This window comes from Lissotriton vulgaris, chromosome 4_1, assembly GCF_964263255.1.
Source record: "Lissotriton vulgaris chromosome 4_1, aLisVul1.2, whole genome shotgun sequence".
NCBI lineage: Eukaryota > Metazoa > Chordata > Amphibia > Caudata > Salamandridae > Lissotriton > Lissotriton vulgaris.
Genome location: NC_141691.1, coordinates 1538349303 through 1538376137, shown reverse-complemented (window position 1 = coordinate 1538376137; position 26835 = coordinate 1538349303). Strand labels below are relative to the sequence as shown.

General features: G+C 43.8%; 1 protein-coding gene across 1 annotated transcript in view; it reads left to right on the top strand.

The window, feature by feature from the left end:
• The window catches only part of NSMAF (neutral sphingomyelinase activation associated factor), a 606375-nt gene that overhangs the window by 18747 nt on the left and 560793 nt on the right, over positions 1-26835 (top strand). The window contains exon 2 of the mRNA XM_086965781.1: positions 26719-26808. Coding sequence (XP_086821907.1) covers positions 26719-26808 — 90 coding nt within the window. The remainder of the gene's footprint in view (positions 1-26718; positions 26809-26835) is intronic.

The window sequence follows — 26835 nt, the reverse complement described above, 5'->3', positions numbered from 1 at the left end:
TCCCCAGCGGGAAGCAAAAACCAGCTCAAGCAGGGGCGTCGATGGTGGGGGGTGCCAGGCGCAGGAGCCGGAAATACTAGGAAAGACAAGAGCAAGGTATAGTCCCACTCTAGGACTAACGGAGGAAAATATGAAAAGGTCCCTGAATCCTCTGGAAGGACAAGGTCAAGCAGGTAGGCACCGTCGCCTGAACCAATGTAAGCTGCCAAAGCACGGAAATCGCCCACGGCTCCTGGCCCAAGCTGCGTCGATCCCCACTTCAGCCGGGGGCAGAGCGTCGATCTGGCACCTTCGAGAACTGCGCGTGCCAACACGGCGTGCGCGGGCTCCCCGAGACGTACGTAAGGCCTCAACGGCTCCAACGTACGCTCGTCCCCGAGGGGGGGGGGGCTAAACCCCTCACTAGTGCGGCTAGCCGAAGCGTGCGCCGCGGGCAGCAATGACTGGAAGTCGGGGGAAAGGGTTGGACGGGCCTAAGTGCGCAACACGCGCCACCAAGGGGAACGGGGAACGGAGCGAAGCTCCGGCCCCAATCTAAGAGCAAATCGGACAATGTACGAATAAACAGTGCCAAAGAGAGCGTGAAGCGATCAATCAAATCATGCAATATACACGAATAATGAAGAAACAATAATCAATGGCACCAAACAATGAAAAAGGCATAAGTCACAAGTGATAAAGCAAACATGAAAGGAAAGAGCACTTATCTGGGCTGCGGAGCAGCAAAGAAAGAGGAGGCCGGAGTAGTGTCTCCAGGATTTATAGACATGATACCATTGTGATTGGTTGTTGTAAGAGAGGCGTGGTTCAAAGCCTCATGAGAAATGTTATTTTTTACATGTGTACTTTCATTTTCATTGGCTGCTGTTGTTGCAGTAAAGAAACGAGAAAGCATAATCAGAAGCCTCCGGTCCTGCCATAGAATCCCTTGTCCCTCTGCTCTGGTCGGATCATAATTTGTTTAAATTTGCACTATTAATAGACACTAAAAAATCTCTTCCCAACAGTGAACACACATGGAGAACGCCAGTCATAAATTGACGCTAGCTACTTTTTAAGCTCATTTTAACCCCCCTCCACCAGCTCACATTGAAAACATTGACCATGCAGTAAAGGCTGTTGAGGACGCAATCTCATTGGCCTTGAACACAGTAGTACCTTTGTCAAAGGTGAAGGTCAAGCCCAGAGACTCACCCTGGTTCACAGAAGTCTTCAAAGCTGTAAAAATGTCTAGTAGGAATGACCAGCGTAGAAGGAGAAAAACTAAGACCGTAGAAGATCGACAAAAATATAAGCAGATTCGAGGCTATTTAGCCCGCATTAGACTCATCAAAAAGCTGTATCTCTTTGATAGGATCAATAAAGCCGCCAATTCCAATAAGGAGCTTTATAAAATGTTAAACAAGTTTTCTACTCCCACTTCTGCCCAGAACATTAATATACCATCGCAAGAATGGGTTGACACTTTGTCAACATTTTGAGACAACAAAAATTAATTCTATCCACCGATCCTTTCTAGCTCTCGATACAACATTTTTCGATAATAATTCAGCCCACAATCTGGATCCCACTACCCCCCTTTTATTAGAATTCACTATGTTTACCTTAGAGGAAGTCTCAACTGCTCTGGCAAAGATCAATTTGGGATCTCCATCTGATCCATTCTCACATCGCTTCTTTCCAAAAATTGCCCCTGTTCTTACGGATAAACGTACAGACTTATTCAATATGTCACTAGCCCAAGCAGAGATCCCGGTTAGAAGGAAAGCAGCACAGGTTAAGCCTAGCTGATCCAAAGGAACCTAGTAACTATCGGACTATCTCGTTGCTCCCATATTTTGGTAAGGTACTTGAATCTTTGATCAATAAACAGCTTACCATACATTTGGAGAGTCATGGACTCCGTGATCCATCACTGTCAGGGTTCAAGGTATCACACAGTACCAAAACCTCCTTGGTGGAGGTTGTAGACCACATCAGACTTACCTTAGACAACGGGCAGTCAGCAATGCTTGTTCTGTTGGACTTGTCGGCCGCCTTTGACACCATCTTCCACAGCATTTTAGAACATTGGCTTTGGAAGGTGGGTGTCAGGGGCAAGGCCTTAGACTGGTTCAGAAATTATCTAATGGATTGAAAAACCACAGTATGAGTCTGCACCCTAGCCTCTTGCAGTCGGTCTGTAAGCATAGGAGTTCCTCAAGGTTCCATCCTGAACCCTATGCTTTTTAACCTGTGACACCCCTGGCCAGGGTAATCCGGTCCTACCGTCTTGAAGGGGTGTCATACGCTGATGACACACAGCTACTGATTACCCTCGGCCCTGACCCGTCTGACACTAAGGTTCCCTTTAAAAACTGCATGACCCATATTGACAACTGGATGTGTACAAATCACTTACAACTAAACAGTAGTAAGACAGAGGTCATCCTCTTTGGTAAGGCGGATGAACACTGGTCCAGTGATTGGTGGCCACAGAAGCTGGGCCCTTGTCCATCGCCCAAATCCGTGGTACGACATCTTGGAGTGATCATTGGCAATCGGCGGTCTATGAAAAGCCATATAAGTCACACATTCCGCATTTGTTATGGCATTTTACGTAAGGTACGCAAAATTGTTCTGTGGATTTCCATTGAATCCAGGAAACCGCTTGTCTAGGGACTCATCATGAGCTGTATTGACTATGGTAATGCCCGCTTAGCCTCCATAAAGGAGGAGCTTTACTCCAAGCTACAAGTCTTACAAAATGCAGCGGCAGACTAGTGTTAAACCTCCCAGCTAGAGCACCATCAGTGCCTAGTCTGAGGACCCTCCATTGGCTCTCAATTGAAATGCGCTGCCGCTTCAAAATCCTTTGTCTTGCCCAAAGAAGTATGTATGGAACGGGGCCAAGTTATTTAGCTAAGAAACTTGGCTGGTATCAACCAAGCAGGACGCTTGGGTCCAGTTGCATATGTCTTCTTACCCCTCGCAGAATTTGCACTGCCAGAAATGGCGGTTGATCTTTCTCCTTTCTCGTACCTGCAGTCTGGAACAGATTGCCATCTCATCTCCTCTCTATCACAGACCATAAGCTTTTCTGCAAAAAACTAAAAACCTTGCTATTCGATCATTCGTAACTTGCTAATCCAACTGTAAGCCTCCACGGAGTCTTCGCTAGCGCCATGAGACCCATGGGTGATCTGTGCGCTTAACACGTTCCTCAGACTTGACTTGACTACCTGTCATTCCGCAGGTTGCTAGGCTCCTTAGTTTTATTAAACATCTAGATGGATGGGAATTGGGCAGGTGGAGCCATGAAGAACAGGAAAGGCAAGCAAGAGTAGCATTGTCTTAGCCTTGCATGTGATATTCTGTGTAAGTCTTGAACAGACTGAATAATTTACTTTGGAGTAAAAAGAGTGTTGTATTGTTACCTTAGATGTGAGTTCTTTAAATGTCTGTATGCAACATCTGCAAATATGTGGGGTGGTTATGGGGTCTTGTGGTGCACCGACATTCACCAATTTTGTGATGTGATTCTGTGAAAAGATGGTGCAGTCCAGTGAAAATGAGATATGGTAGTTATTTAGTTGAGGTATATCAATGACTTCCTTCTTATTAGGGAAGGAGGCTTCTGTGGCCTCCACAATGTTTTCGTATCACTCAAATAGACGTATTATAATATTAAACATACCTACTCATATAGCTGTGATTATGTTGAGCTCACGCATAATAGGTCATGCCTATTGTCGGGCGTCCTAGAGTGGTAGGAACGGTTGGTTGGTGGAACGGGCAGTTGGTGACTGGCCGGACTGGCTTAAGGTCCGATTCGACCTGTGTCCAGAAGTAAACCTTCGCATTACATCCATTGTGTCAGTGTCTTCCTGTGCAACAATTTTGGCGATGATCGGAAAGCCAGCTGTGAAGAGCTCGGCGTAGCCTTTCAGGTTGTGTGGTTTAATTAGTGGCACAGCAGTAATCGATGATGTTGAACGGAGGCGAGACCCCGTGATGGTGCATTTCGAGTATTGGTGCATTTCGTTGGTGTGACTCAGGGATCAATATCGATGTGAGGAGGCCCTTGTTGTTCAACATATTCAAGCCAGATCACCAGACGAGTGACGTCATTGGCAGGAACGGCGTTGGTGTCTGCTTGTTGAATGACGCCATCGGAGCAGCGAGTGTACATTGAGCAGTGAAGGTACACTAGACGCGGTCTAGTTTTATTTTTGGAATGAAATGCACTGCATGCGTAATCTGAGGCCATCTTAGTTTCGCTTCAGTAACTTGGAAGAGCGCCTACAGTGTACAAATGGCCTGTACACTGCTTTTGCACCCATGCAGTGTTTGGGAGTTCCACTAGTGGTTTAAGCAGTAGTGATGTGAACATCTTGTGGAGATGATGCTGGTGTACATATGCTTATGGCGGTGATGTGCACACCGTGAAGGGACGTCATTGTATGCTTTCTGAGGTACTCTTTGTTTATTGTAGGTGATCAAAAGTGACTCATATTTTTATCAATGCTATTTCTTTTTGGCCCATGTTAACTTCTAAATTACCTTTTTGAAACAAGGGAAAAGGTTTTTTTCATTTCTTCTCCATTTGTAAGTAACATTATTCCAGTTTTGGAAGCATCAGGAGATGGTCAGGTTATACCAATACCTGCAAGTTCACATGTATCAGTTATTACCCCACCGTGCTTTTTAATGCAGTTTGGCACTCCACCCATGCCTTGGGATGACTGGATTCTAATGTTTGATAATTATTTGGCAGCATTAGATTGGCTGGTGTTTAAACCATCACAAAAGAGGGCATTACTGTTGCGTGCTACTTGTAACGAAGGTCAAAGCGGTGTTCGATACCTTCCCCCAGCTGTTGAAGTGAACGGTCAACCCATCCAGGATGTGTTAAAGGAGTCTAGTTACAGATTAAAGGTTCGTTATGCCAAAGAAGAGAACTTAGTTATGACTATATATACGTTTTATACTCCACACCAGAGGGCAGAAGAAAGTATAGGTGAGTTTGTAGCTAGGCTGAATGAGTTGTCCACCAAGTGTTGTTTTGGGGTGATGACTGATGAACTTATTTAGGAACAACTCATCGTTCAGTGTCATAATAAAAAAAATTAAAGAGAGATTGTGGGCAGCGAAGAACCCAACTTTGAATGATGCCATAGGGATTGATAAAGTTTTGGGGTGATGAAATGAGCGAAATAATGATGATGGATTTAACCCAGATCTAATAGTGACTGGGGCTGAGTAGATGAAAAGTTTCAGCCCCCCCACTCCATCATCTTATGCACAATTTTGGAACAATCAGATTTGTGAATGAAGGAATTAGAGAGGAAGGACCAGAACTTGGAAGTTTTGGAAGTTGGAGCTGTAAGTAAGTTTGCTCATGATACTTTCCCGCCTGTAAAACCTACAACTTTTAAAGGGAGAGCGTATGCTTCATCCACACAGCCAAAGAGTTGCAATCGATGTGGCAGTGTGGGTCATGCTTCTGATACTAAATTCTGTTTTACCAATAGCAAAGAGTGCAGAAGGTGTGGTTACTTTGGTCATTTTTCGAAGGTATGCAGGATGACGCGTCGGGGGAACGTAGCTTGTGTCACTGAAGACCCATGTGGGTCTTTTGATAGAATTTTAAGTCGAGACAGTGAAGGTGACATGGATACTGATGGTCGTAGGAAAAATAGTCCTAAAGCGATGTTGAAGGTCAATGGATGTGCAGTACAACTTATAGTTGACACAGTATCAAAGTACACCATTGTGCCCAAAACATTATTTTCACAATTGTGGGGTGGTACGTTATTGAAACCCACGGACATTACTCCTACTGGTTACCAAGGAGAAACAATTGACATTGTGGGGTTAATGGAATCTGAAATAGAGTTTGTGGGTAGGACCTGTCTATGTGTCTGAAGGAGGCCCGCAATTTTAAGATGGGTACATCAATACGACCTTCACATAATTATCAACCTGAGGGCACCCATGCAAGTAATGGTTGTGGAGGATGAGTCTGTCTCTGATATTTTGAGTTCTATGAAACAAGTATTTGATGGAAAATTGTGCATGTTGAAAGGATATGTTCACAAAGTAATACTCAAGAAGGGAGCAGTCCCTGTGCAACATAAGCTGAGAAGAGTCCTTATTTTTGACAGGGAAGGTGTAAAAGAATTATTAAAGGAAATGTTGCATGAAGGGATCATAGAGCCTGTGGTTGCGTTCAATTGGGTTTCACCAGTGGTTATCACATGCAAATCTGATTCTGTGTGGACCTGAGGTCATTGAACCAGAACATTGTGGCAGATACCTATCCCCTACCGAATATCAATGGGTTTGTACTAATGTTGAAGGAGGGGTATTTTTCTAAGTTAAATCCCAAGAGCTTATACCATCAGATTAAGCTTCGTCAAGACTCAAAGGTGCTCACTGCATTTATCACCTTGGAAGGAACTTCTCAGTACAGTCGCATGCTGTTCAGTCTTCCTTTTAGCGGCAAGCATATTTCAACATATGATGTCAGAAGTGTTCAAAGGAATAGACAACATTCTTTACTTCCAAGATGACATGTTGATTTTTGGAAAAACGGTGCAACTTAGTTTTGAAGCAGGCCTTCCAGAGAATTGCAGACATTCGAATTACATTGCGAAAAGAAAGAATTTCATTTGTGACGGAAAGTGTGGAATATTTAGGATATACTTTGTCAACTGATGGTGTCAAACCTAAACAAAACTTGCTGAAAGCTATTGAACTTACCCTGAGACCTACAGACAAGGAACAATTGAGATCCTTGGTGTGTCACACAGAATATCATTCAAATTTTGTGCAGAGATTTACGGACAAGACCGAGGCACTCAGGGCATTGTTGAGGAGCTGTCAAAACCTTTGGAGCCAGAACAGGAGGAATGTTTTAATGCTATTAAGAACTACATTTGTCATGCTGGTATCTTAGTTCCTTTTGATATTGGGCTTAAGTCTATCATAATGGTGGATGCAAGTGCTACTGGGATTGGGGCTGTTCTTGCTTAGAAACATGCAGGTGGTGAGAAAACGGTTGCTTTCACATAAAGGACATTGATGAGTGCTGAGAGGAGCTACTCGATCATCGAGAGTGATGCCTTGGCTGCTGCGTGCTAAGTAGAATAATTACCAAACGTTTGTTTGGGGTACGGAGTGTGTATTCCGAACTGACCACATACCCCTTGTTAAAATTCTTTTACCTGGTGGAGCTGGTAAGGGGTCTGCAAGATTAGACAGATTGGCGGCCATACTGTAGGAATATCAGTACATTCTAGAGTACATACCAGGTTGGCGTAATTTTCAGGCAGATTGCTTGTTCTGGTTATCTGTTAATTGTAATTTAGTAGTGGTTCTGGTGAGTGTGATGAACATGATGAACCGTTTGCCTCGGTACAGGGTGTTGTGAGTGTGGGGGCCAGTGCTTTTTCTATGAAAGAATGGTTTTAGGAAATGGAGAAAGATTGCACTCTCATTGTGATGCATATGGTAGCTTCTGGAAGCAGGAGGGAAAGTTATGTAGTCTTGTCTGTGCCACATTTTGTCAAGATCATATATGATCTAATGGTGGGGAGAAGGTTTTGATGAGAGGTGATAGGTTTGTGCCCCCTCTGGGTTTGAGAGTGAGTTTGGGTTTGAGAGTGAGTATTACTAGTATGGCACACGAGGGACACCTAGGACAAGGTTTGACACCACACTTTCTTAAAGCTCAATTCTGGTGGCCAGGTATGGATGATCCAGTTGCTGCAAGGGTAGTAGAATGGAGTGTTTGCAAAGAGGAAGAGAAAAGGCTCAAGGTGGGTAAGCAGTCTGTTATGGGAGATATCACCAATCCGGGCAAGCCTTGGCACAGTGTTTGTATCGACTTTATCACATCTATATCTGAGTGAAACGATGATTGCAAGTTTGCCTTTGGCGTTTGATGTGTATTACAGGTGGTTGTCTGTAGTATTCATGAAAAAAATCACTACGATGCCACTATTGTGGCGCTAAGGAACATTTTCTTGAAGGAAGGGACTCCATCCATACGTATCACAGACAACGGTACACAGTTTTTCAAAGGACATGGAATGTTTTCTCAAATTGAATGGCATTACTCATCATTGCACTGGATTTTACAACCCACAAAGAAATGGCATTGGTGAAAGGGTCAACAGAATGGTGAAGGAAGTGATTCAAATGGCTGTTCAAGATTTAGTCTGGGCTTATCGCACTATGGAACAGGAAGCAACGTCCAAATACCCTTTTGAACTGATGAGGGGTGCACTTCCAGGAACCACAATGGTACCCTCTTGGATGAGAGAGTGGGTAGCTACAGGAGGCGAGTTGACTATAGATTTAAATTCCAGCCAGAGGTGCAGTCATTAAAGGTGACTAGGTAAAACTTCGGACTGGACTTGTTGTGAAAGGTTTATCCAAATTTAAGGGTCCACATAGAGTAGTGCAGGCATATATGTTTTATGTGGACTTGGAGAATGGTGAACGTTGGAATTGACGTAGGGTGGCTTTGTATCAAAGAGATCGGAGAAGTGCTGTGGTTCTATGTGAATGAAAGATGGGGATTTTGGTTTGTGTCCTTCAGAGTGGAGGAGGTGAAACATCTTTGGTGCCCATGGAGAGCACCAGTTTTGGAGACCCGAATATGTTTGGAAGCGTGAGAGGTGTAAGAGATCACAAACCGCCGGCGTGTTTAAAAAGATTTTGTATGTGAGTTTGTTCATCATGTGGGAATGAATAGTATTTAGACTCCACTGTTGTTTAATTTGTCCAACATTGTATTTTGCTAAGATTTATCCAGCATTTTTTTTCATCTTAATGGTTTTCTCTCCATTTTCTCTTTTATGTTTCTTTTCTTCCTTTTTGTTTTCTTGCATGTTTCCCTGTTCTTTCATTCATAATTCTAAGAATTATAAAGAATGTTTATGTTCTTGTACAATATTTGCATTTCAATTGAAGGGGATGTGATATGCTGTGTTCGCGCTCTGCATGTCTCATGCATAATATGTCATGCCTATTGTTGGGTGTTCTAGAGAGTTGGGAACGGTTGGTTGGTGTTGTGACTGGCAGGTAGTGACTGGCCGGCCTTGGATAAGGTCCGCTCCTTCCCATGTCCAAGATTAAACCTTCTAATTACATCCAGCCTGTCAGTCTTGCTTTGCAACAGAGCTGCTGCCTCTGTTCAGCATGCCTGACAGCTCCTTCTCATCCTGTCAACTGTCCACTATTAACAATCATTGTCAGAGACACTGGGTATGGCTTAGAACTCAGAACGCACGCCTAACCTATTGGCTTTTCCAAAACTTGTTTCACTTGCAGTGCATTCATTTTTTAAATAATACATAACCTGGAGGTTGTGGCTAGCTGTCACTCCAGAGGTTGTGAGGGTCTATAGTTTCACTAAAAATCTAGATGGATGGGATTGGGCAGGAGGATCCATGAAGAACAGGAAAGGCAAGCAAATTTATAATGGTCTTAGCTTTGTGTGTTTGATATTCTGTGTAAGTCCTTAACAGACTGAATAATTTACTTTGAATTAAAGATTGTTGTATTGTTACCCTAGATGTGAGTTCTTTAAATGCCTGCATACATTCAGTGAGTCTCCTAGTGTTAAATTATTATTTTTTCATGCTGGGGATTTCCATTTTATTCCCACTACTTCTTGTTATTAAAGATAGCGCAGTGTTTTTTCTGAATAAGAACAGGTTCATCTTTAATGGGGAATAACATTTGCAAGTATGCGGGGTGGTTATGGAGTCTTGTATTATACAGACCACCGCGATCAAACAACAAGAGTGTCAAAAAACAAAGGGAATTAGCACAAATCAGAGATGAAAATCTTCCTGTAGGATTCTCATTGGAAATCACTAGGGATTTATTAGAAGCCCTCACTCACCACCCTGGGTGGTGACATGCTTCATCATCGGGCCCACCATGAGAAACAGAGTGCCTCCCTGGTGTGCTACAACGCCAGAATACTGCGGAGCTGGATTTTTGTGACGGTGACGAGGTCCGGTAGCAGGAGACGCTAGGTGCCGAGTGGGTGCAGGGCGTTGCGGGCGGTGTGCCATTGTCGCCCCACCCACCTCCCGAGACCTATGGGGCGTGGATCTTTTTAGGTACAAACTATACAGGTTCCTCTAAAGTAGAGGTAATTCCCACAACTTGATGGTTTGTTTCCTGCACTAATTTTTTACACAGAAATTTTTAACTTTCACGTCCTCTGGTAGGGTGGACCTTAGCGTGCCCACACCGCCGAGGTACACAACCCATGCTCCTGAAGAAAGCCCAGTAACCTTACACATAAGGGATGAAACATGTCGACCCCACTTTAAGTGGAAATAACCAATACATTAATTGGCACATTTCCCTACACATATTTTAACCTTGTCAGGCTGACCATTGAATAAATGTTTCTTTATGGTAGAGTCCTTTGACAATTTTAATATCACATATTTTTTCACATCACTGTCACAAAAATCCAGCTCCGCAGTATTCTGGCGTTGTAGCACACCTGGGAGGCACTCGACTTCTCCTGGTGCCCCCGATGATGAAGCATGTCACCACCCAGGGTAGTGAGTGAGGGCTTCCAATAAATCCCTAGTGATTTCCAATGCGAATCCTACAGGAAGATTTTCATCTCTGATTTTGTGCTAATTCCCTTTGTTTTTTGACACTCTCTTGTTGTTTGATCGAGATTGCCCGGGGGACTGAGGGTGTCCCTTTTCCCTCTCTCTCATATTGTTACTACTTATTCAGACCATCACCAATATTGTGATGGGATTTTGCAAAAAGATTGTGAAGTCCAGTGACAGTGAGATATGGTAGTTATGGGGTTGAAGTATACATTCTTATTAGGGAATGAGGCATCAGTGACGTTAACGATTTTATTGTAGCACCGAAAGAGACTTATTATAATAATAAACGTACCTACTCATACAGCTATGACAAAAAATATTGTTTATATCTGATTTGATTTGTCCTGGCTAATCAGTTACCTACAAAGGTATTTTGCCAATCTGCCTCCAGCAATGCAATTCTACATGCTCAAAGTTGTCTACCCTCCATTTATAATTACCATACAGAGTAATAATGACAGTGCACCACAAGTATTCTAATATTAAAGATTTTTAAATTAAGGCTAACAAAATAAAAACCACATTTTTAGATGAGGTGGTTTTACGCAACAGACTGCACTTGGGCCTAACACCAAGGCAGACAGTTATAAACAGGATGATCTTCTGGTCTCTTAGGGTAAAAACGGGAATCTATACTCTGGTTTAGATTTAATACAAAGTTAATCTTGGATAGTAAGATGGTGTAAGGAGTGCTCCTGTGAAAATTGAGATATAGTGAAATCCGATTCAGGTCTAATGTATTGTATCTCAGACTACCCTTGATTACCTACTGCAAGGTTCAACCTACATGGGGATATGATTACCCAGAACCATTATATTGCAAGGAAGAAGATACATACTGGCTCAAATAGAAAATAATTTTTTTTAACCCGTTTACTGCGGCCCCTATTTTCCTGCAGTGCGGCACTTCCGCAAAACGGGCGGGCCGCGTCGGCCATTGGCCGACGGCAGCACTGGGGAGGTAGTGCTGCCAATGGCCGACGGCAGCAAGGAAGGGGTTAACTGTACTAGTGTTGAACCTGCACAATGTTTGTATATGCAAAAGGTCAGCATCTTACGTACATCTTTTATTATGATAGGTAATGTAAAATTGAATAGAAATATTTTTGTATGGTTGTATTGCTATCTACTCTTCAAAAACTTTTTTTATTGAAATTGTGCTGAAAGGGGGTTTGATCAGATGCATTCCATGAATTCCTGCATTCTATACGAAAGCACCCCTATCTGTATAGCAGATGCAATTCTACTGGTTTGGCACGCAATACCATTTTCCCTCTCAAAAAAACCAAAAAACTGGGACACTGACAGACATATGATTGAGAATAGGTTTAATAAGGGCTTTGGATATGTCTGTTAAGCATGTCCGTTGACGTGGCAGGATTTAAGAACTCCTGCCTCTTTCCTTTTAACAATTTCTTTGAGTTTATCCTTGGGTGTAGTGAAACGCTCTTGTTTTTTTAGACCTGTAGCGATATGCTGTTAGTCGTATTACGAGTTTTTAATAGTACCTCTTACACAGATGAGTGCTTTACAGTGTTGACTGGTCTTTAGAGCGTGTGTAGTTTTCACAGTGAGCTCGCTTTTATTGTTATGAACTAATGGAAAACATATTCTCAAGTTGAGGGTCTTGCCTGACTAGACTGAATTGCCTGTTTGACAACAGTTGAGTTCCAAGATAAAGGAAAGAGTAAAACAGCCTCCTGCCCTGGTGGGTTAGCTGCTATTTGGAAGGCACAGTTAGCGCAGATAAACACATTTCTTGTGATCACAGGCCTGGCTAAATTTGCAGCCAATGAAGACATCGTGTTTCCAGCTGAGAAAGATCTTGCGACACATTTACTAAGAAAACAAAAGCAATGGCAGTGCGATTTCTTGACCCATTTATAGTGAAAAGGCTTTTACCAAGCTTGACTAACATAGGAAAATGTGCATCGCTGCAGCACGTGACTAACTCAAATAAAAGGTACAGGGCAGTTGGCTGCTTCAGCAGTGCAAGATTCCTAATAGAGACATACCATAACCCGTTCAAAATGGGTAGCAACTGTGAATGTTTCCTGAGAGATGTAAAATGGGTACATCATATGCAGCAGCAGAGCAAGCTTCTTCATAGAACCATTAGCACTGGCAGAAAGAGTACACATCTTCATACGTACAGAATAGTTGCAACATGAGCCATGGGTTTGTGTGAGAGGGCATTGTTGTGAGGTGGAGAGAAGAGCAAGAGAGGAGACTGAGGTCATGTGGTTGGTGAGCTTCCAAAAGAATGGTGTGCTGGAGAAATGAATGGTGGGCAGAAAGGTTGAGACAAAGGGGTGTGCAGTTGAATTAGAAGGATGAAGTGGCCAGATTAATGATGTAGAGATAGGAGGCTGAGGTGATGTGATAAGTGAGCTGACAATAAAATAGTGGGGTGGAGAACTGAGGGGGGGGGGCGAGGCAGAGGGAGGAGTGTGTAGTGGAGCTAGATGAGGGAGGTAGGGAAAATAGTGTGATATAGAAGGAGAATGGTGACTAAGAAAGGGATATGCGCAGTGGCCGCGCGCAGCGGGCGCTCCTAAGGCAAGCCCGTCTGCGCCCATCCCGCCTGGACCACACTTAGCGCCAGAACCCCTAGCCCCGCGAACGCCACAACACCATAATCCACTACGATGCCAGCACCCTCCACGCAATCAATGCCAGCCGAAACCACACCTGCTTCCAGGCCGCCCCGAAACGGACCCACTGACCCTTCTCCTGCCACACCTGCATCTTCACCTGCGACAGAACCACCAAACCTCCAAGGATTGGACCCAACCACCTCCGCTGCATACTCCTCAACAACCGCTCCGCACGCAAACATGCCATCGAGCTCTGGGATCTGCTAGACACCTCCGCCCCAGACGTGGCCTTCCTGACCGAGACCTAGTGGAACGACTCCTCGGCGCTTGACATCGCCATAGCCATCCCAGACGGCTACAAGATCACCCGCAGGGATTGCGCCAACGGAATCAGAGGAGGAATAGCCATCGTCCACAAGTCCACCCTCCAGGTCGCCACCCACGCAGACTACACCCTCAACATCGCCGAACAACTGCACTTCCGGATCCACACTGACCCCAACACCACCCTCAGGGGAACACTCATCTCAGACCCCCCGGACCCCGGGCTCAGTTCATCGACTCCATCGTCGACCTCGCCAGCACCCACACACTCGCCTCTACGGACTACATCCTCCTCGGGGACCTGAACTTCCACCTCTAGAACAGCAACAACGCCCACTCCACCACCGGCCTTGAAATGAATACTGGTATTGGCACTGGCCAACAAACTGTGAGAATTGTGTGTGAAGCGATCAACATTGAACCGCATCGACCATGATGCATGAGGTAATTCAGCTGTGACGTGTCAGCAGGGTGCTCCAAATCCCTTTGACTGTTTAAGATGGCTCCCGTGGGCCGTGAGCTGACGAGCTCTTTGAGCACCTGCGTGCTGAGAGTGGCACTAACCCTGAGGAAACTGCGGCAGCACGTCCAGCGACCTACGAACATTTTTCCCCACTGATGAAAGAGGAATCTAGAAACACGTGTCTGGGGATTCACTTGAAAAGAATACTGTTACTGGCACTGGCCAACAAACTGTGAGAACTGTGTGCGAGCAACATTGAACCACATCGACCATGATGCATGAGGTAATTCAGCTGTGACGTGTCAGAAGGGTGCTCCAAATCCCTTTGACTGCATTGGGGAATGGCTGAAAGAAAAACAAGCATTTGCAATGCAATAGGTCTCGCATTAGGAAAGTTTGAGCTATTGGTATTGTAAATTACACTTTTTATTTATGTGTTTGTTTTGAAAATAGCAAAATTAATAGCATTGTCATTTACAATGCCAATAGTTTAACTTTCGCAAATGTGAGACCTATAGCATTTGTAATGCAATATGCGTTGGATTTACATTACTTAGATGTATTGATATTACAAATAAATTTTTTTTTTTAAAATAATTAATACTTAAATAAAAGTTATTGTAATTTATAATGGCAATAGCTTAAACTTTTGTAAATAACTTTTGTGAAGATTATGTTCAGTGTATTTTGTGTCGAAAATCCAAGAACCGAAGTGAAATATTAACATCTTTTTGTGGCATTTGCAATAAAGCTTGAAACATTGAGAGAACCTATTTGAACCAGTTGTTGTTGAATAGTTGCACAGACTGATGCTGTGGTGGCGCTGAGTGTTATTGTGGTGGCGACGAGTAAAGCTGTGGCAGCGCATAGTGATGTTGTGGTGCCCCTGAGTGATGCTGTGGTGGTGCTGAGTGATGCTGTGGTAATGCGATATATAGATAGAGGGAGTGCGATATATAGATAGAGGGGATGCGATATATAGATAGATGGGGTGCGATATATAGATAGAGGGGGTGCGATATATAGATAGAGGGGGTGCGATATATAGATAGAGGGGGTGCGATATATAGATAGAGGGAGTGCGATAGAGGGAGTGCGATAGATAGATGGATGGAGTGTGGGCAGCGGATGGAGTGTGGGCGGCGGATGGATATAGAGAGGGCGACGGATGGATATAGAGAGGGAGACGGATGGATATAGAGAGGGCGACGGATGGATAGAGTGAGGGCGATTCTTAAAAGCCTGGATGAAAAATTCCCCTTCACTTCAACCTATTTGTGTTTCTAATCTTTTTTTTTACTATTCAATGGCCTCTCCTTATCTTCCTTCCTCTGCGTGCCTCCTCTCTGAGTGTATCCTACTTTAAGTCATATGTATGTTTGTCTTATTCTCTGTTATAGTATTTCTGCTAATTGCTGAGGCCATCATTTTACATATTACAACTTTTTTGGATTTGAAACCGTATATCGGCAACTTAGCCATACTGTGAAAATGTAAAATCTGATTCTTTCGTTTTTTAAATCCGCTGTGCCTCATCCATGCTCACCTATGTTCTGTTTTCAGCCTGGCTCTATCCTTGACACCACACCTGCATAAACATTAGGTAACAAATCTAAATTGAGACATTGTAGGCTGTGTAAACCTGCAAAGTCAGCACAAAAGAACAGCTGATGTCCGCACTTGGTTCTTTAAACAGTGGTACAGCCTTAGATAAAGTTTGCTCAGATAGCCTATCTTGTTGTACAGCTTCAGGACACGACAGTTACACAAGACACCAAGGTTGTTGATTCTCACAGATTGTCTCATTTGTTTGTTCTTCCCAGAGCTCTATTTACCTCTGGGTGTTCCTTGTCTGTGATCTTTGCTATAAAAACCCATATAACCATCGTTCAGTGTGCTCTCTCCTTGAGTATCCCCATGATGCTCGTTGGATGGAGACCCAGTCATGAGTGATTAATAAATGACCTATGGTTTGACTTCGCTCCAGTGTTCATTCCTCCTTACTTGATAAGAACCTGTGGCAAGAGTGGTGACCCTGCACCAGCAGATTAAAATTAATCTGCTCCACAATACGTAATCTCCTTTAGCCTACCTATATGACCCCCTCAACTAATTTGCATACCTCACCACCCTCTTGCTCTTGTGAGCAGTCAACTCCTGTTAATTTAGTTTACCAAAAAAACTGGTGTTTCTTTATTTCGGATTTTTATATAGTGCGAGCATGACCCGTCTGGTATCAGAGCTTTGTACAAATAGCAATCGAGTCGTACACAACTAGAAAGGAGAAAAGCAAATGACCATCAGAGAGAAATAAGCATGGAGCTACACATAAATAGTAAATCCCTGAGCATAGCAGTTCTATAAAACACTATGCTGGAAACGCTGAGAAGATTTGAGACTCCTAGAAAAGTAATCTATGGATTAAAAACATTTTTACATCTTTTTTGAAGGAGGCAGTCGATGGGTTTGTCCTGGCTTCAGATGGTAGTGCATTCCAAATTCATCCTTCAAACTGGAGCCATTTTAGATGTTTTATGTCTGCAGTAATGTGGCTGATTCTCCTGTAACCCGTTATGAATCTGGCAGCTGAGTTCATTGTGACTTTTAGTGGGTCGTATTTCCTTTAGGGAGACTAGCCAGAGTAGCACTCCTGGAATCTAATCGAGCGATAACTAGATATTGTACTGCTAAATGAAAATCCACAGGGGGAAGGAAGGGTTTGATTGATCTTAGAATGTTAATTTGGTAATTGGCTCACCTGATGTTTGCACTTGTATGATATTGCATATTCAGATGTTTGTGCAACTTTATGCCTAGAGATCGAGTAGAGGTAATAATGTGGGGGGAGCAGTTGAGAGCTGCGAGTTGTTTTAGCTATTCTTCTATGGGGGCAGAGAAATTGGGTTGTGATCAAGAGGAGTTCCATTTTGAAGGTGTTGAGCATGGAGTGATTATGGGTCAGTCATTGTTGGGTTGTCGGAAGAGTGCAGTTGAGCATTTTGATATCTTCAGATAAGGAGATTTTCAAGTACAATTGTGTATCATCAGCGTACATGTGGTATTGAATGTTTGAGAGCTACAAAATGTCTATAAGAGGTTCCATGAACTAGTTGAATAGTGTAGGTGAGAGCATGGAGCCTTGCAGTACTCCAACTGTTACCAGGGTAATGAGAGGGATTGATCAAGATTCTCTGAGTTGTATTATGAAGGAACAAACCAAATCAGTTTAAACGTTCTCTTCTTTGCGAGCACAAGACTTATACCAGTAACCGCGTATTCCCATAAGAATTCAGTGAGGGGCCACGAATTCCAGTAATGATTTTAATCTGGGTCTGCAGAGTCGAAAGTTAAAGAGCCATCGCTCTGTGGTTTATTTTTTTATCACATTACCACCCTTGACAGCAATGCAGTGCCACTTTGTTTCACATTCTAACAGTTTTACTTTAAACCTGCGTCTTATTATTGTAGATCCGCTTGCAGACTATTTTTACAGACTTTTGTAAAGAGCTAATGTCACAGTTCAGTCCCTTTTGAATTCTGCAGTGACCATAATACAGTACTTGTTGAATGTTTTAACACTTGAAAACTTTTATCCTGTTAGAAACTTAACTTGTCAGAATTGGCTTAATTTTGCACTTTATTAACGTTTAACTTGCCAGAACTTTAAACACTATGAAATTGCACGAAAATGAACTGAATTTGTATTGAAATTGAATTGTACTCACCTGCATCGGCATGATCGGGAGGGCACGAAACCGCAGTGAAGCTCCACTGCAAACCGGAAGTCACCGGTAGCGGCACTGAAGTAGGAGCAACAGTCTACAGGCTGCAGTGCAGCTGCGCCCAAGGCGTGCCAAAGGCAAACCTGTCTGTGCCCGTCCGTGCCCGAATAGGACCAGGTGCCAGGAACCCTGCTCCTGCAACGCCAAACCTAAACGCACCACACAATTATTCTAGATAAATGCTTTTAAAATTGGCTAAATCACAGCAACACCATGAACTTGGTGCTAAATCCTCTCCTAGAGATCTGGAAGGTCCATTTTTATGCCGCCATTGTAAATGGGGCTACCAAATAACGTGCGTACTATACATGAGGAAAACTACAAATTTAGACTGCTTCAATATGACTTGCATTTATTTCAACTCCAGATCAATGCCTAAACACTGCCTTGAGATCTGGGACGTCCTAGCAGATTTAAAACCTGACCTGGCATTCTTTACTGAAATGGCTAGATGACAATACCCGTCCCATATTGCCACTGCTCTATCCTTGGGCTGTCCTATTTAAAGAGTGCTTTACTTGCATCCTCGAGGCAGTGGCCCAGCTAGGTTAACATGAGGTTTTATGCTTTTTCAGTGTTTAATGGTGAACACAAACTACTCTGGGAGCAGTAAATTACAGTCCTCCTGGCTACCCGCCAGACTTTACCCTGAAATTGTTGTCTCCCCACTTCCCTCTCTGCCTAAAACAAAAACCCTTTCTAGTCATTGGTGATTTCTACATCTAATTTGAAAACTCAATGAATCCAGAGGCTAAACACTTGGAAAATGACATGCTGATACTGCACTTAAATCAGTGGACCAAAGGGCCGACTCACACAGCCTGACACACATTAGATCTACTGTTCTCCAACATTGAGACCACCAATGTTTCCGATATGATGCCTCTTTCCTGAACTGACCACTCTTTAATTTCCTTCTCTTTTAACCTGCCACTCAAACCATAACCATGCTACCACATGGCCAACAACGGGAAAAAGCACATAGAACCGCATTACCCCTAACTTGTTTGCTTCCCACTTTTCCTCTTATGATACCAGCACCACAAAAACACTTTCTGCCAAGGCAGAGACAGAATGCCTGCATAAATAGATTGCAAATGCGCTGGATCAGTGTGCCCCTAAACTAGAAAGCAAAACTAGCAGGTCAGCACAATCGGAGAAGTGGTATTCACTAGGACTGAAACTACTGAAAAGAAAATGTAAATCGTGGGAACACAAGTGGAGACTATCCAAAGATAGTAATAATGGACAGATTTACAAAGGCGAGCTGAAAAGCTATCATAATTCCTTAAAAAATGCAAAAAAAACTATCAAGCAAAACGAATAGAAGACAACGGCAAATTGTTTAAAGAACTATATAAAATAGTAAGAGAACTCTGTAAACCAACTAGTATGTCCCAGACCATGGCTCCTACAATTGATAATTGTGAGCTAATCGACAACTTTTTCTCTGATAAAATGGCCAAAATGTACAACTCCTTTAACAACCAGTCAGTGGTTGACAATATGGATTGGGAAACACTAGCACCACATCCTCTGACACATGCCTATCTAGGCACCCTGGCCCCTCTCTCGAAAGACCAGGTTGCAAAAGACATGGTCGAGATAAAGCAGGATCCCCACTTGACCCCTGCCCTCACTTTATCTTCTCTTGTATCAGTTCTATGCCCACATGTTACCCAAATCTTCAACAAATCCCTGGAGTCAGCGTCATTCACAGTCATATGGAAGGAAACTGTGGTTTTTCCACTGCTTAAAACCAGCAGGATTGGAAATCTACGATCCAGCAAATTACTGACCAATCTTGTAACTACCATACTTATCTAAAGTATTGGCGAGATTGGTCAATAAACAACTGGTCAATTTTTTAGAAACCAATGACCTCTTAGATTCTTCTCAAACAGGGTTTAGAGCTGCCAACAATACAGAAGCCACATTACTTGCCGTGTCAGACAACATTAGATCCTACGTGGCCCAGGGTAGGGCTGTGGCACTGATCCTTCTAGATCTGACGGCGGATTTCATCCTATAATAACCTACTATGTATCATCCATGAAAAAGGAATACGTTTGAAAGCTCTTTAGTGGTTCTTCTCCTTCCTACAAAATAGAGCACAAAAAATTCAAATGGGCCCCTACTCATCAAGTCCAAAACAAACACGGAGTTCCGCAGGGAGCCTCTTTGAGCCCCACTCTTTTCAATGGCTATGTCTCCTCCTTATTTACAACAAGGGGTGGTGAGGGACAGAGTCTCTGAATTAAGCAGAAAGCTCTCACCCAGTCAAGAGATCAGGGCTAGATCCAACACCGTTTTTTAGCTCACTGCACCATCCCAGTTTCAGAACCTGGCTGTATGCAAATTAGTCTGTTCCTGTCCCAGTGCATGATGGGAACAGGGCAAACCAAACTACAAAAGCCAATTCTTACACTGGGAAGGAAACAAGCTCCCGGGGACCGGTTTCTGGCATTACAGCCGTCTTCGGCCCGGTTTGCTTGAATCCTGATGGTGCAATGAGCAAGGGTCTCACATCTGAGAATACCCTTCCACGCTTAGAGTGGACAAAAATATTTACAACAAGGGGTGGTGAGGGACAGAGTCTCTGAATTAAGCAGAAAGCTCTCACCCAGTCAAGAGATCAGGGCTAGATCCAACACCGTTTTTTAGCTCACTGCACCATCCCAGTTTCAGAACCTGGCTGTATGCAAATTAGTCTGATCCTGACTGATTTGCATATAGCCAGGTTCTGAGCTGGGATGGTGCAGTGAGATAAATAACGGTGATGGATCAAGCCCTGATCTTTGGACTGGGTAAGAGTGGTCTGCTTAATTCAGACACTCTGTTCATCACCACCCCCTTTTCTGAATCGTTTTTGGCCACTATAGGTGTGGCAGGGTATACTCAGACATGAGTCCCTTTCTCACTGCACCATCAGGATTCAAGCAAGCCGGGCCGAAGAAGGCTGAAATGCCAGAAACCGGTCCCCGGTAGCTTGTCTCCTTTCTGGTGAAGAATTGGCTTGGTAGTTTAGTCTGCCCTGTTCCCATGATGCACTGGGCCAGGGACAGACTGATTTGCATATAGCCAGGTTCTGAGCTGGGATGGTGCAGTGAGATAAATAACGGTGATGGATCAAGCCCTGATCTTTGGACTGGGTAAGAGTGGTCTGCTTAATTCAGACACTCTGTTCATCACCACCCCCTTTTCTGAATCGTTTTTGGCCACTATAGGTGTGGCAGGGTATACTCAGACATGAGTCCCTTTCTCACTGCACCATCAGGATTCAAGCAAGCCGGGCCGAAGAAGGCTGAAATGCCAGAAACCGGTCCCCGGTAGCTTGTCTCCTTTCTGGTGAAGAATTGGCTTGGCTTGGTAGTTTAGTCTGCCCTGTTCCCATGATGCACTGGGCCAGGGACAGACTGATTTGCATATAGCCAGGTTCTAAATAACGGTGATGGATCAAGCCCTGATCTTTGGACTGGGTAAGAGTGGTCTGCTTAATTCAGACACTCTGTTCATCACCACCCCCTTTTCTGAATCGTTATGTCTCCTCCTTAGCAGCGATTAGCAGGAATTGGGGCTTCGATATCTGCTCTTACGCTGATGACACACAACTGCTAATCTGACGGAACACTGTCTAAAGTTAAATGCCGGAAAATCGGAGGTTCTACTTTTCGGTGTAGCACACCTAATCTGGGACAGTACCTGGTGGTCCCGGGCGCTGGGAGGCGTCCCAAACCCAAGCGAGTTGATAAAAATCTGGGCATCCTTTTTGATAACGCACTGTCCATGCAAGCTCAAGTTAGAACGCTGTGTGGAAAAAACTTCGCCACACTAAAACTACTTCATAGACTCTTTTCCTGGATCCCCTTAAACTGCAGGACATCTATTACCCAGGCCCTACTTTCTAGTAGACTGGATTATGGGAATGCGCTCTATGTGGGCATGCCTGAGTATCTCTTCTCTCGCCTGCAGGTGGTCCAAAATGCAGCTGCTCTGCTGGTTTCCAATAAAAGCAAGCATAGCTCGGCTTCTGAGTCTGGGGGAGCTGCACTGGCTGCCAGTACATCAAAGCGCCAAGTTCAAGCTCCTTTGCTACGCACACAAAGCGCTACACAAGAGAGCCCAATGTATCTTGCAAGATAAGATAGAAATCTACGCTCCCCCACAAAACTTGAGGTCTCGCCATCAGGCCCTGGCGAAGATCAAATGGACCAAAAGAGTAAGAGCCAGAGACCGACCTTTTTCCAAACTTGCCATCATCCAATGGAATTAACTTCCACTAGAGTTACGGCTAACAGATGGATATCCGCTTTTCAGGAAGAAATTAAAAACCTCCCTGTTTCCTAGACTATAACTAAAGCAACCAATAATCCACTGACTCCTCACCCTGAAACTGATTACATTTGTCTTCCCACTTCAGGATTATGCTCTCTTAGTGCCTCGATGAATGTTGCGCTCTACAAATACAAATGCTCCCAAACTTGCTTGCAGTTATAGCCAGTCTGTTTTTTTATCTTTGTTATAAATAAAAGTCTCGAACAAGTACTGGACCTCTTACCCCTAGAAAAAGAAGTTTTTAACAACAGGTTACTGTTCTTTGCCTTTGGGTACTTAACCACATACCTTTCTCCGAAATGTTCCTCAGGCATTTAGAATGTGTGTCCAAGACCTGTGTATTGTCTCCTTGCAAACCTGGTCTCCTTCGAATCAGCGACATTCCCAGAAAGCTGGAAGCACGCCGAAATCAACGCCCTCCTCTAAAAGCCCAAGGCGGACCCCAAGGACCTCAAGAACTTCCAGCCCATCTCCCTGCTCCCGTTCCCGGCGAAGGTCATCGAGAAAATCGTCAACATGCAACTGACCCGCCACCTCGAAGAAAACAACATCCTGGACCCGTCCCAATCCGGTTTCAGATGATACCACAGCACCGAGACAGCCCTCATCGCCGCCACAGATGACATCAGGCGCCAATTAGACAACGGCGAAACATCTGCCCTCCTCCTCCTGGACCTCTCGGCCGCCTTCGACACGGTCTGCCATCGCACACTAAAAACACGCCTCCAAGAAGATGGTATCCAAGAGAATTCTTTCAACTTCAGGGCAAACCCGGTAAGCTACAGGCATGTGGGTAAATAAATTCACACATAAAGCAAAATGATGCCTAGGACACTAATAGCAGAATCTATATTAATAGGTGAGATAGTTAAATTGTCTCCCCCTACGACAAATATATTGTTATATTGTTATATTACATCAATTTTTGTATTTTTTTAAATGAAATTTCCCAAAACGAATGAACACGTTTTAAATGGGCTTACAAATTACATAAGCCCCAATTCAATTCTTTTTCAATTAAAGTGAAAAACTAATAAGGAAATCAATATTTATTGTTCTCTCTGTGGAGGTGGGAAATTTCATTTAAACAAATACAAAAATTGATGTTGTTCAAGACCATATATTTGTCGTAGGGGGAGACAATTTAACTATCTCACCTATAACTATAGATTCTGCTATTAGTGTCCTAGGCATCATTTTGCTTTATGTGGGTATCCAAGAGAAGGCCCTCGACTGGACCACATCCTTCCTCTCCGACAGATTCCAGAGCGTCCGCCTCCCACCTTTCCGATCCGAAGCCACCAACATCATCTGCGGCGTCCCCCAGGGCTCCTCCCTCAGCCCGACGCTGTTCAACGTCTACATGGCCCCCCTCGCACAAGTGGCCCGCCACCACACCCTCAACATCATCTCCTACGCTGACAACACTCAGCTCATCCTCTCCCTCACCAAGGACCCACGCACCGCAAAAACCAACATCCACGACGGAATGAAGGCCATCGCCGACTGTATGAGGAGCAGCCGTCTGACACTGAACTCGGACAAGACGGAGGTCCTCATCCTCTGACCCAACCCTCCGCATGGGACGAATCCTGCTGGCCAACCACTCTGGGGACAACACCGACACCCACCGACCACGCATGCAATCTTGGATTCATCCTCGACTCCTCCCTCTCCATGTCCAAACAGGTCAACACCGTCTCCTGCTCCTGCTACAACACCCTCCGCATGCTCCGCAGGATCTACAAGTGGATCCCGACTGAAACAAGAAGAACGGTGACACAGGCCCTTGTCAGCAGCAGGCTGGACTGTGGCAACGCACTCTACGCCGGAATCCCAGTCAAACACCTACGACGACTACAGCGCATCCAAAATGCCTCCGCCCGACTGATCATCAACGTCCCCCGCCGCAGCCACATCACCCCCCACCTGAGAAACCTACACTGGCTCTCCGTCGACAAGAGGATCACCTTCAAACTCCTCACCCACGCACACAAAGCACTCCACAACGCTGGACCAGCCTACCTGAACAGTAGACTCAGCTTCCACACCCCTCGCCGCCAGCTCTGCTCCGCCAGCCTCGCCCTTGCCGCCGTCCCCCGCATCCATCGAACAACCTCAGGCGGCAGATCCTTCTCCTACCTCGCCGCCAAGGCCTGGAACACCCTTCCTACTGACCTACGGCAGACCGAAGACCTACTCGCCTTCAGAAGACTCCTCAAGACCAGGCTCTTCGAACAGTAGCGACAGGTCCTCGAATCATCATACATATACAACTTCTCAGAAAGCAGAGCCTGGGCACCTCCTATCTGTGCAAATAAAGATCAGTTGCAAAAAGACAATTTAAGTTTCAGCTAAATGTTAAAACAGCTGACCACCAGCTAGCTCTAATCATGGAACAAAATAGCCTATAATAATACTGCCTCAAAGGGCCCCGGGGTCGGCAACAGTTTTCATTTGGCACAATCTCAAGACGACAGTAGAGAAAAATGAAGCAGCTGCTTTTATTCTCTATATTCTCACCCTTTCCCCATCACCCTAATTTGTGTCTTTAACTTCTTGTTCTAAAACTGGATGCCTGTCGCGTGGGGGACACATGCTTACTTATTGGGCACAACCATGTTAATGGAATTGGATGTTAGTGTTTGGTTACCTCCAAATCACAAACCACTTTACTTTTGCTGCCTTCTGCTAAGGGCCGGGTGCATTTATTGAAGGCGTACATGCTGTGTGACTGTTAATTTTCAGTTATACACAGAAGGCACTGCACCCTTCGCTCACAGCATTTTTCATTATCATAGCCACCTCTTCTGCTTCCTTTATTTGTCTTCTGGATCTATGTCCTTCCATCCTCACTACTCCCTTGCCACATTTTTATAGACATCTTGCACTTTTTACTGGAGAATATTTCTGAGTGCTACCTTTGGCAGAAAAAAATGCTGAGAAGACAAAGTGATTAAGTCAGGATCACACAAATTTGCTAAGTGGGGAAGTACAGTATTTAATAACTTCACAATATCTCATACAGACCTGGTATTTCCATATAACGACCTATGTTTAGGGTTTCCAGTTGTTTGGGTATACCTGGTACACATTCATGTCGTTGTGTTTGACTTTGGTTACATTTTATATTCCCACTTTGGAAATGGAGTTTGGGCCTACAGTAAGCATAATGTAGTTTTGGTCATGTCTAGCATAATTAAAGGGGGCGATCTAGCTCAGATCTCAGGCCCCACCTATCGCAGATGACCCATTACTTTCTCCAAACTGTAAATTCCCTATTACTGCTAAGTAGCGTTAGGCCAATATGAAAAACAGGTGTCCTCACCATCCTAACAATATTGCGCCAATTTCATAGACCCCCCAAAATTGTGGAAAGTAGGTATAAACATGCTAGAACTCCAACCTACCTCTGTGCCTACACGTTTAACAAAGATATATTTCATCTACTCAATAAATGAGAAAACGTAGAGTGAAATAGATAGCACGCAATCAATATTTAGCAGTGTCAAGTTTTTAAGAGATGTCTAAATATACAATGCTTTGATACTGAATAACTACACCTGCTAAAGAACAACAAAGGGCAATTCTGTTTCCTTTTTACAATTCGTCTGCATCATAGCTCAGTACTGTATCCTCAACAAACATGTGGTTATTTATAAGACCTAATCTGCTTTGTGGGTATATGCAATTTCTTTCTTATTTTTCTTTTAATCTTGTTGTAAAATATTTCGCTGTTTAGGTTTAGCTTGACAGTGCAGCTAATTAAGTAATCTATTGTTACCAGCTATTGAAAATATAGAGATTGTGGGCTTTTGCTTCACCCGGAGCATTACTGACTCATCTCATTTTATGCCATTGGCTGTTTTGTGTATCATTCTATCTTTAATGCTTTGGTCCGGATCAATATGCAAGCCAGACAGACCTGTTGGCGCTGCCAATGCTTTATACTTTTCTTAAGATTGCTAATGTGCCTTCTTTAGCAATATCCCTGTAATCCAAAGACCAGAGGATTTATCAGTCTATGCCCTAGTCACTTTATCTGTAAAAATTGTGAGCTGATAGTTACATTTACCAACGAAAAGTGCTGAATCAATAAAAGCCTATTCACTGTTATTTAAAAATAATAGAATTGAAAAATGTGTCATGTCATGAATGAATTCAATTCTCCACCTCAGCATTGACATTCCTACCTGTCTTTTCCCTGTATAGCCAAACTCTACTTTCCAGTTTGCGGTCTCACTTCAGAACGTTTTACCTCTACATCAATATTTTCTTTTGCAAGGACTGCCTTGATTTTAAATAAAAGTAGGAAGATTTCAAAGTGTTCTGCTGATTGGAGAAACTCATAATGTGGGCGAAACCAGATTTGTTCTGACTCAGTACTTGAGATGCCTTCATTACAAAAGAATCCCAAGGGTCCTGGTGTTATATTAGTCAGTATACTATTTATCCCCAAGTCATTAGTTGCAAATATTCAATTAACAATGTTATTGTATCCATGTGAAAAGGTATACTGCCTTATAAGCCTACATTACTTCTAATTTTTTATGTGTTTTTTTGCTTTCATTACTTAGGTTTAACCTGCTGCTTCTTGACTTGGAGGAATATTTCTTTGAACAACACATAGCATGGCATGTAGTAAACCCAGACCGTGGTGATCAAAGGTATGGAATAGTCATTTCTTTTTTTAC